Source organism: Perca fluviatilis, chromosome 9, assembly GCF_010015445.1.
Source record: "Perca fluviatilis chromosome 9, GENO_Pfluv_1.0, whole genome shotgun sequence".
In the NCBI taxonomy this organism is placed as follows: domain Eukaryota; kingdom Metazoa; phylum Chordata; class Actinopteri; order Perciformes; family Percidae; genus Perca; species Perca fluviatilis.
The window spans coordinates 39968876-39980194 of record NC_053120.1 but is presented as its reverse complement, the minus strand read 5'-3'; the positions used below and the strand labels follow the sequence as shown (position 1 = coordinate 39980194).

The 11319-nt window shown below is 40.6% G+C and overlaps 1 protein-coding gene across 2 annotated transcripts in view; it reads left to right on the top strand.

Moving 5' to 3' along the window:
* The window catches only part of plcxd1 (phosphatidylinositol-specific phospholipase C, X domain containing 1), a 12764-nt gene extending 1766 nt beyond the window's left edge, over positions 1 to 10998 (top strand). The window contains exons 1-9 of one of the 2 annotated variants that reach the window (XR_005640254.1): positions 1 to 462; positions 640 to 1136; positions 1303 to 1441; positions 2274 to 2416; positions 5389 to 5517; positions 6355 to 6510; positions 7332 to 7512; positions 7623 to 8383; positions 10571 to 10998. The exon at positions 1 to 462 is cut by the window's left edge and continues 1766 nt beyond it. Coding sequence is in view for 1 of the 2 variants with exons in the window: in XM_039811262.1 (XP_039667196.1) it covers positions 1318 to 1441; positions 2274 to 2416; positions 5389 to 5517; positions 6355 to 6510; positions 7332 to 7512; positions 7623 to 7867 (978 nt within the window). In the remaining variant the exon portion in view is untranslated. Of the gene's footprint in view, positions 463 to 639; positions 1137 to 1302; positions 1442 to 2273; positions 2417 to 5388; positions 5518 to 6354; positions 6511 to 7331; positions 7513 to 7622 lie in introns of both variants that reach the window. The other variant, XM_039811262.1, reaches the window with a different exon arrangement.
* The last annotated feature ends 321 nt before the right edge of the window (positions 10999 to 11319 follow it).

Genomic DNA, 11319 nt, shown 5'->3' with positions numbered 1-11319 from the left:
ATCCGTGTAGCAAGTAACATATTGTATCAACCCCACAACAACTTGAGTTTTACACACTCAACTTTTAGAATTTGAATAGGCGGACATGGACCGCCACTGATGTTAGCAAACATGGATGTAAACATTACACAATTTAAAATATATAAAAAAAAAAAATTTGCTTTGTAAACTATTGATGAGAAAGGCCATGTAACCCACTACAGCTCTACTACACATCTGTAACTCAAACTGATGCCATGAGTATCTATTTATTTCTTTTTTTAGCTAAATGCCAAACAGATGCTGGAGCATGTTGTACCTGTATCTCACCAGGTGTTTCTGTTTATTAAAGATTTGAGAGGACAGCTTGGACTTGAAAGGGGACAAGACATAGAGCAAAGGGTCGCAGGTCGGAATTGAACCCACGACCGCTGCGGCGAGGACCGAGCCTCTGTATGTGGGGGGGGGTGCAAGCTCTACCAGGTGAGCTACCCAGTCTCACCAGGTGTTTTCCAGCAACAGCTGATGTGAAGCACCTGCTGAGACATCACAACTCGGGCAGGGCTGCAGTGTGTTTGGGAGTTTACAGTCACAGAGAGCGGCAAGCCCCCCGCCTCCCCTCTTTCTGCCCCTTTTCTCTGTATCTCTGTGACATTTCAGTGGGCTCTTTAAGAGGAGAGCCGCTCTGCGATCTGCTGATCTGTCAGCAGGCGCGGTGCCGCCCTCTCCGCGCGCACTCTGCTGCTGCACCCCCAGAGACTGACAAACACCCGGCCGGCGCACCGAGCACCTCACTCGATCTTGATGCCGCTGAAGCAGCCAGCAGATCATACTGGATAGGATATTCGATCGTCATGGATAATCGATAATTGAAGCTAAAATGCGCCGTGCCCACCGTCCCTGTCATCCCGGGCTATGCAGGTGTAAAGGGTAACCAGACTGGGGAGGGACACGCGGCCACGCTTTATCTCCGGACCACATCATACATGTTTGATGTGCAGCCATGACATGTTGTAACGCTTTGGGATGGACTTCTTCTGGCACGCGCCTTTAGTTGGAGTCATCGCGTTTGGTTCGGCTGGTTCGGTTGGTTCGGCTGGTTCAGCTGGTTTGGCGGGTGGAAGGAAGGAAGAAAGCAGCAGCAGCAGTTTGATCAAGTAAGTGAGATACACAGGACTCACATTACTGTGCGTGCTACTGAACACGATACACAAGTTTTCTATGTGATATTCATCATAATTAAGCCCCCCACCCTAGCTGCTGATGTAACACAACGGGAAACCGCATTTAATAATCTCACTCATTAAATGTGTGTTCGTGCAGACGCTGGGGCTCGGTATGTCCTCCGTGGTGGTGTCCGGGCTGAGTGAGCTGAGCCTGGGAGAGCTGCCCATGGAGAGCTGGATGTCTCACCTGCCATGCGCTCTGTGGGACACCCCCCTGTACCAGCTGGCCATCCCGGGTAGGCTGCCACATTACAGCACACTAGTGTTTGGTGAAGTGGTTGTTGGTTGAACGTTAGTCTCGTATTAGCAGACTACAGCGCTGTGGAGTAAGGTCTGCACAATCGTCTTGGGCGGCGCTAAGCTCCGGACGCAGCAACGGTGGCTCTGCTAAGTAGTCTCAGGAAGGAACTTGTTTTGGTGGAACATTTGCACCCAGCAAAAGAAAACGCCACATACAATATTAAATTAAGTAACTGCTCACACAATACAGTAACATGAGCTATTTAAATTAGCTGATACATGTTTAAACCTCATTATCTCTTACCAGTGTATCACGGTGTGGCTACTTGGTCCACACAGCAATCCTCTATCGGTCCCAAAACATCCCAGGTAGAGAGGTAATGCTGTAAACATATTCTTTGTAAATCATTACACTCATTCCCCGAAAGAACCAAGAGACCTGCCTTGTTGCACGATCCAAATTTTCTTCAAAACTTGCCATTTTCAGCGTGTGGCTTGCTAGCTACAGTGTTTGAGAACGGTAACACAGAGAGAGTGGAAGGTGACTTTTCTAGGCAATCATTGGAAATCTACTTCCATTGATCCAGACTGAACGTTATTAGTAGAAACGTGGGTGAGTGGTTTCAGTGTACCCTCAACCCTTTAATAACTCTTAACAAATTATAAGAGTATCCTATACAGTGACGAAAATGTTTTCTTCATGTCTTTTGTCTATTTGCATGTATTTTCCTTAGTTGCAGTAATTTGAGCTCTCAGGGCCACCATAGCTATTACATGAAGCAATCAAATGTCTAGTGACTATTATTAGTATTATCTCCTCCCCATTAGGCAGCCACAATGCAATAACCTACTGTCTGGATATGAATGACCGATCCCCTGTGGACCTCACCCAGCCAGACATGCTTCAAAAGCTGGACAAATACATGAAGCCTCTTATTCGCCCCTTTGTTTACAAGTGGGCGATAACCCAGGTAATAGATCACAGTAATAAATGCAATATTACTCATTGTCAGACCCAAACGGAATCTGCAGATTTCTTTTACAGTTTTCAACTGTGATCCAGAATGAAAATCTGCTGAATTTGAAATCTGAGGAAAAGTCTGCAGAAAATTCTGCGGAATTCTGTGTCCGCAGATTCCGCGTGGCCCTGTTTATTGTTAATAAAATAAAGAAAAGGTTTTAACCCTCATGCCCTCTTCGGTCATTTTTGTACATTTTTCTCAATTTTTTTTTTTCATTTCGTGATCATTTTGCTGTGTTACTTCTTATGGCATGAAATTTTGTAGGAATCCTTTTCAGTCAGATTTTTTAAATCCAGTGTTTTTTACTCTTACATGTCTTTTATACTTAAATGATTCATTTTGTACCCTCTGGACACCTTCGAGGCAAAAATGTCCACGCACAAAAACTGTTATTAAATCATCATATATCAATATTTTTTCTGCTTTTTTTCATGAATCACTTAAACAACTTCTTACCTAATCAAAACCACCAAACATTCAATCATTTTCAGGATTTTAACCCTTTAAATGCCAGTTTATGTATTTGAAGTATGTCATTTTTTATAAAAAAACACAAAAATGATTTTTTTCCCATATAATGAATAATATGTAGATGGGGCTTTGGTGGGGATTAGAGGCTTGGATATGTCAAAGATAAGCAACAAAACTGATTTGATTGCATTAGTATTTTTATGTAATTCCAGATACTCCCTCTGGACACCTTTCGAGGCAAAATGGCCCCATTGACTTCCATTATAACCACATGTTTTGATCTCACTGCCTTTACAGTATAAAACCATGCATTCTGTAATGTCAGCATTTCATTTGGAAGAAAACTAGTCATATTTGACATTTTTACAGTATTTCACCAGATTCAACCATTTTGCCCTTGTAGGCCGTGCATGAAATTATAGTTATATTATGGAGCTGTTGTGTGTGTGTATGCTGCATAAGCATAAAGGTCTTTGTGTGAGTAGATGTTATGTGGTGAGTGTGTGGAAGGAAGGAAGTATGGGTTATAAAGGACTTATAACAGGAATGAATGAATAAAAAGATCTGTACTTTTTGAAGATTTTGGAAGTATAACAAAACAACTATTAGTGTGTTGATGCACCTGGCTCTAGAGAAGGAGACAGACCTGGAGCAAAGAGAAGGAGCCTTTATCTTCCAGCCAACTGCAGGACTCATCTGAAGATGACACAAGTTTCTGGAGTCTGACAAAATGGTCACTGGTGTCCTCCAACTCTGTGAGTGCCTCTAACCTTCCTCTGAAAGTGGAGAGGGACACTGAAGATCCTGTCCATCCTAACATTGACTGGACAGTGAAGAATTGGCAAGTCTGGTCTCCATCTAATAACGGAGACGCTGCGCAACATTCAAGCACCGACCGGCATGATGTCAGAGCCCACGAGATATGCCATATCAAGAATCCATGATGTGGCATCCTCTTTCAACCTTTTCTTCACTCTTGACTTGATCCAGCTGATTCAGGAAATGACAAACCTACACGGGAGGTGTTCAATCTCAGGATGGAGTGATGTGGATGCTCAAGAGATTTTAACATACATGGGACTTCACACTTGGCTGGTGTGTATTACCGGTCCAAAGGGGAATCCACCCGGAGCCTGTGGGATGTCCATAGTGGGAGACCAGTCTTCAGGGCCACCATGTCCCACAAACCATTTGAAATGATAAGCGCCAGTTTACAGCAAATGCAGGAGACAATGTTTTTATTCAAGCACGTCTTCAAAGACACATGAAATGCATCCTTCAAAAGATGCCTTTTTTCAGCCCTAAAGTGATCATTGCTTGCTTACAGGTTTACGCAAACCTCACACACACACACACACACACACACAAAACACACACACACACACACACACACACACACACAAACACACATACAAACACACACACACACACACACACACACACACACATACACACACACACACAGCTCCATAATATAACTATAATTTCATGCATCGGCCTACAAGGGCAAAATGGTTGAATCTGGTGAAATACTGTAAAAATGTCAAATATGACTAGTTTTCTTCCAAATGAAATGCTGACATTACAGAATGCATGGTTTTATACTGTAAAGGCAGAGAGATCAAAACATGTGGTTATAATGGAAGTCAATGGGGCCATTTTTGCCTCGAAGGTGTCCAAAGGGAGTATCTGGAATTACATAAAAATACTAATGCAATCAAATCAGTTTTGTTGCTTATCTTTGACATATCCAAGCCTCTAATCCCCACCAAAGCCCCATTCCCCCTATGATTTATTTTATGGAAAATAATTAATGTTTTGTTGGGTTTTTCATAAATAATTGTTACTTCAAAGATTTAAAACTGGCATTTAAAGGGTTAAAATCCAGAAAATTATTAAATTTTTGGTAGTTTTGAGCAATTTACAAGTTGTTTAAGTGATTTATGAAAAAAAGCAGAAAAAAATATTGATATATGTAATATCAGTGTTTTGGACATGTACATTTTGCCTCGCAAGGTGTCCAAAGGGGAGTATCTGGAACTATGTAAAAATACTAATGCAATCAAATTAATTTTGTTGCTTATCTTTGACATATCCAAACCAAATCAATCACCACCAAAGCCCCATCTAGATATTATTCATTATATGGAAAAAAATATTTTTTGTGTTTTTGTAATAAAAAATGAAATACTTCAAATACATAAACTGGCATTTAAAGGGTTAAAATCCTGAAAATGATTGAATGTTTGGTAGTTTTGATTAGGTTATAAGTTGTTTAAGTGATTTATGAAAAAAAGCAGAAAAAAATATTGATATATGATGATTTAATAACAGTTTTGTGTGGCGTGGACATTTTTGCCTCCCGAAGGTGTCGGAGTAAGTTTTTTAAGGGAGGGCATGAGGGTTAAGCTGAAGTTCATGTAACGGATTGTGCATCCCGTGTCTTGCAGGAGTACACTATAAAGCAACAGCTGGACTGTGGGGTCAGATACTGTGACTTGAGAATTGCACACAGGCCCAATGACAGCTCCACTGATCTGTACTTCTACCACGGTGTCTACACCACGCTCACTGTGGAGGTGAAGTAATGAGTGCACACACACATTATGTCCACCAGGATGTTGCCACGGTGACATTTATGCTCCTGTGAAAGCCATGTGCATCCACAATAATAACCATAAAGATAACCATAAAGGACAAGAGTAAAGTCGTGCTCAGCAAACAATCATTGCTGCAGTGAGATACTAAATCTTCTCGTCTCTGCTTTTTTAAGACTTTAATTAGATTGGTTTTGTCATCACTGTCCAAATAAATCACTCTGAAATCCCTCTGAAATTCTTTTTAAGGTTATTGTAGTGGGAACACATCATTTTTATGTAAAATTTGCCACCGTAAACCAGTGGTCCAACGAAGGCTTTTTATTGCTTATGAATTCAACGTTTCCTCGCTCAAAAGAGGAAGTGGGTGTTATTTCTTTTTTTTTAAGTAACATAGTCACACGTTTAGCCCCCTTCTTTCTCACATGCACCGTAACTCATACATTTTCTGGAAATATTCATGTGGCAACAGGAGCTGCAAACTGTTTTAATGACATTTCGGTGGTACTGAGTTGCAGAACAAGCATTTAAATAGTTTTGATGAAGATTAGTCAAAACGCTCTTCACTCACTGTTTCATCAGGTGGTAAGAGGCAAAAAAAGAACGTGTCTATCCAGAACAGATCTTGCAGGTTGTTATCCATCATGTTGGAGTCATGTGGTAATTACTAAAAATCCAGCCCTAGCAGATAACTGAACCTGGCAATGTTACAAGTTCCACGTGTGCATTTGGCTTTTACAGTACAATATGGCTGTAAATTGTGCATTACATTATCAAGTCTGGCAGTAGAAGCAGACTAACTTGTGTTTTTCCTGGCAGACTGTTCTAATGGAGATACGAGAGTGGCTGGATGCTCATCCCAAAGAGGTGGTCATCCTCTCCTTCAGCCACTTCCTCGGCCTGAGCCAAGAGCTCCACACGCTGCTGCTCACCACCATACGCAACATATTCACCTCCAAACTCTGTCCCAAAACGGTACAACTTCTCCTCTAGCTTTGAATTAAGGCTTAAAGAATGAGGCTGGCCATAATCTACATGTTTCCTATTGTCAGTGAATGAAAAAAAACAAAAAAACAGTCAATTGATCCCATTAACAAGTAGAATTTTCTGTGTAGCTAAATCTTGATATATCTCATTCCTTCCTTGTCCAAAAACTATTAAAAACACATCAGTGAGTCACACCATTCAGGCTATTCTCATGAACCATTCGTACATATAGCTACGAAAATTAATGCACTGTAATTCGTACGTATTCCAAGTATTAATTGCTGTATGCACCACATGGACTGCTGCTGTATGAGAATGCTGTGGACCGCGTAGGGAGGAGGTCAGGATGGATGGATGGTCATAAAACACAGGGCTTTCATGTCAGGGAGCTACAGACCCCCTAAAGGGACATGGGGATTGTTTTTCTTCTCGTGAGCACGAGATACTTTCTGATGAACACAAGATACTTTTCTTGTGAGCATGTAAAAGTATCTTGTGCTCATGAGAAACCAATTTAAGGCTAGCAAAATGATGCTAACAAAGTACTGCTAACATTATGTGGCTAAAGTTAATATTTCACTTCACAGCATGAAATCGGTTAACAATTACCTTATCTTTAAGTTTGTTGATGACACTATCAATTCCCATTGATTTGTATCTATGCTAATAACAACAAATACAGCCTTGGAACAGAGCCTCCTTTTTTAAAGGAAGAAAGATATAGAATAACGCCAATGTGATGTTTTAAATAACATAAAAAATACTTGACAGAAAATGAAACAAAGCCTGTTATATTCTGCTGATTTCAGGAAGTGTTAACTCTTCGAAACCTGTGGGCTTTAGGCTACCAAGTGATGGTGTCCTATGAACACAATATCGCCAGCTGCCACGGCGACCTGTGGCCACATATTCCTTACTGGTGGGCCAATAAATGCAAAGCTGAGGCTCTGATCGAAGACTTTGAACACCGGAAACAACATGGCAGACCAGGTAATCCAAACACAGCCTGGGAATGTAATTGATGATTAATTTCTTTTGAATTAAGGCTGTATTTGGCCCACACCACTCGTAAAATTTAATGTGCGTATTTTGTGTTTTAGGAGGTTTTTTCGTCACGGGAATGAATCTGACCGAGGACCTAAAATACATCTGCACACACCCGACAGAGTCCCTGAAGGACTTGGTGATGTCCACGTACCCAACACTGCTCAGCTGGGTTAAGGAGCAGACTCCCGGCTCCAAAGTCGGCTCTCTCAACATCATTGCTGGGGACTTTATTGCGGAGAGCCAGTTTGTTCCGACTGTCGTTACACTGAATGAGAAACTACTTAAATGGTCCTCATGACTTCTCACCAATTTGAGTTATTCTACAACAAAAAAAAGTGAACCACAGCATGAAATACACATGAGCTTGTTTTGTTAAGAGTGACAGAAAAAGAGTACTTGAATTATTTCTTTGAATATACAAATGCACTTATTTGGAGGCAGTGAAATGTATATTTCAGTCTTGAAGGGTAACTTTGGGTTTTTTCAACCTGGACCCTATGTTCCTATGTTTTGGGTTCTAAGTGACTGATGGGAACAACAATCTTTGACATTGGTCCAGTATTAAGCGAGACCGCTGCATTTGGCTGAGGCGAAACAAGCTGCAATTTAAGTTATCGGGCAATTGTGCACCTGCAGTTCACTAATTCTAAGTAATGACAACAGCACTGTCGGAGCATCCACATGACGCAAGCCTTCGGTGATCGTGCACCACCCCCACCCCTACCCCTCCTCCACGCAGTTGATGGTTGCGTTTAACCGTCAAATCAAGGAGGACACGGAGGATTAAAGAAACATGATGGACTCTTCAGAAGAGGTAATTATCTTGTAATTTTGATGTCCTCTTTGTCTTCAAAGCTGAACTCTGCGTAGCAGCGATGTAAAATGTATCACTCGAGCTTCTGCGCGCAAAAGTCGCCGGACGACACCATTTTCTAAACATAGCCATACTGAGACATACAGAGGCTTTTGTGGAGCTGACAGTCTTAATTATCTTTGTAGCAACTCATTTGGCAATTGCTTGAATGTAACGGACGTTCTTTAATATAAAATAGTTGTGCACTATAGCTTTAAAATATTGCTTAATTTAATGGAGCTGTTTCTGGTTAAACAAAAAGGGCGACCTCTATTGGGATCCTTTTCATAATGTTGTCAGACACTTAATAATCTGGGCCTGTCAGTGGCCAAAACTTTTAGTCGACAGAAACTGACGGAAACATTGTCCATTTGACCTGTAAGGTTACAATGCAGCCTGGTTCACGGCTGCCGGTTACAGCGTTCTCGCTCAATACTGGACCAACTTCAAAGATTTTTGTTCACATTAGTCAGTTAGTAGTCTATATCCACGACGTTCCACTTCCGGGATTACTTCGTTGCCAACGGAAATTCCACCAGATTTCGCTCATTTAACGGATGTCCGTTGCTTTGGGCTTCCTTTGTGTTGGTGGATTTGTGAGGACTATGGTTAACTGCTCCTCAGATCTCTGCAGGGTAAATCCAGACAGCTAGCTAGACTATCTGTCCAGTCTGAGTTTTCTGTTGCACGACTAAAACTACTTTTGAACGTACACATGTTCCAACAAAACAAGTTCCATTTGGCAGCGGCTCCATGCAAGACGGTTGTGATTGATTTAAAGAAATGCCAATAAACCAGAGCACGTTTTTCTCCCATCCCGGAATGCTGTGTGGACTAGTCAGACCCTCTCCCACAGTGCTGTGAAGGAAGGTCTGGCGATCCAGACACAAATATGGTCCAGGTTGAAAAATACAGAAATTACCCTTTAAAGCTCCTGCACTAGTTTGTTTACATTTAGTTCACTATTTATGCAATGTACTGGAGCAGTTTTCATGACTCAGCAAAGGTGGCCAGTTTTATGTTATAGTGACCAGAGCAATAATGATACAACTAATCTCACCTTGTAGACATTTTAGATGAGTAAGCACAAATAATGTATTCAATGAACACATATGACTGTAATGTAGGTGAAGAACATTTTATTATTTTTTATTTAGCAAGTTTAAGAAACAGCTAAACTGTAACCTCCACCTACAATACGTGTATTTATCCATAGAGAATGTAGAGAAGACATGAAACTTATGCAAAATGCATGGAAATCTTATTTGCATGAACCCAGCCTTGTTTTACTTATAATTGACTTGAGCCAACAGGTTCGGCCTTGTTTTAAAATAATGCTGCACCGCTGTGCCTGTGGAGATGAGCTTTTCCAATAAACATGAGCATTTTTAAGCAAATCACCTCACTTTATTCACCGAACGCTCAGATGCACAAATCAGTGTGAAAATGTTTCCTTCCGAGATGCCTGTGCTGCAGTCTACTCACCAAGGCATTTGTTCATTTACACAAAAGAAGTGAGCGTGTAGCGAATGTCAAACTATGGAGTCCAAAGTGAAGGGCCACAGTGGGGGGAAAAAAGCTTTTGTGTTGCAGTAGGCTACGTGTTCCTTTTCAATGCTTTGGCATTCACTCACAATAGTTTGTGTTACATCATCCTTCTGAAACTCTGCAGTACTGGGATCAGTTCAGTGCAATCCTTTTCCAACGAAGGTGAAAAACAGGCAAATAATTCATTTAAAGCTCTGGTATACAGATGAGTTTAAAGCCACAAAACAACATAACATAACAACATATCAGGAAAAAGCTGTGTATCAGTGTAAGGAATGTTCTTACTAATGGGCTTTAAATGTCAACCAATCATATTCAAGTTAACCATTCATTGACATTTTTACTGTTTATTTTTTAAGGTCTCTTTCATTTAATAAAGAGACTCTAGTTAATGTAAAGATGTGTAAACTGACAAATTGAATGCTTTTTTAGTACTGCCATAGATTGAAAAGTACATATAATAAAAAAAATAAAGAAAATAACTCCAACTAAATGGATTCATAAAAGATCCAAACGGTTTAATTTGTCCCATTGATGAGTGTTTCCTGCCATACCGTTTGTCTAATACTTTAAAATGCTCTGTTTCTGTTTCCCCCACAGGTCAATGTAAATAGCCACTCTATAATGTAAAGCCACACCAGGTCTGAGCCACAGAGTAACAAGAGCTCTCAGTGGCCCACATATGTTCTCAGAAGAATTCTCTCATCAGCACTTATTTGGAAATGTATCAGTTGAAGTAATCACTAATTATAATCAATCACTGAAAAGTCAATCATTGTTCCAGTAACACTGTGCAGCCTCCATGTCTCTCCAATACTACATCCAAACAGTTAGAGAGCTCAGATGTGGTTTCGAATGTACAGGGTTATGTTTTTTTATTGCCCTACCTTTAATCAGGGACTCTGTGTTGTTCTTTGTCCTTCTTCTTAGTGGCTGCTGCATGAATGATATGTTGATGAGTTAGACGTAGAAAAGCTTGTCTTTTTATGATGGAGGGATGCGTAAATAAACTGCACATCAACACATCACATCATGACTCATTTGCTCCTTTGAAACACAATAGAACACGATACGATGTACTTTATTGTCCCCTTAGGGAAATTAGTTTTGGACTTAAAAGCTGCACATGTAAATAAACGCCTTGACATTTACAAAAAAACAACAACATATGAACAAACAATACAGTACCATCTGTACATGTCACAACAATAAATTGCACATAAAGTATTGCACACATCCTAAAAACATATTGCACGTGACACATATTTCCCTCAGCCCATAGTAAAACACCATGAAACTATTGCACATAGCCTATTGTCTCTATAGCCTAGGGAAGCGTTATTTAAACG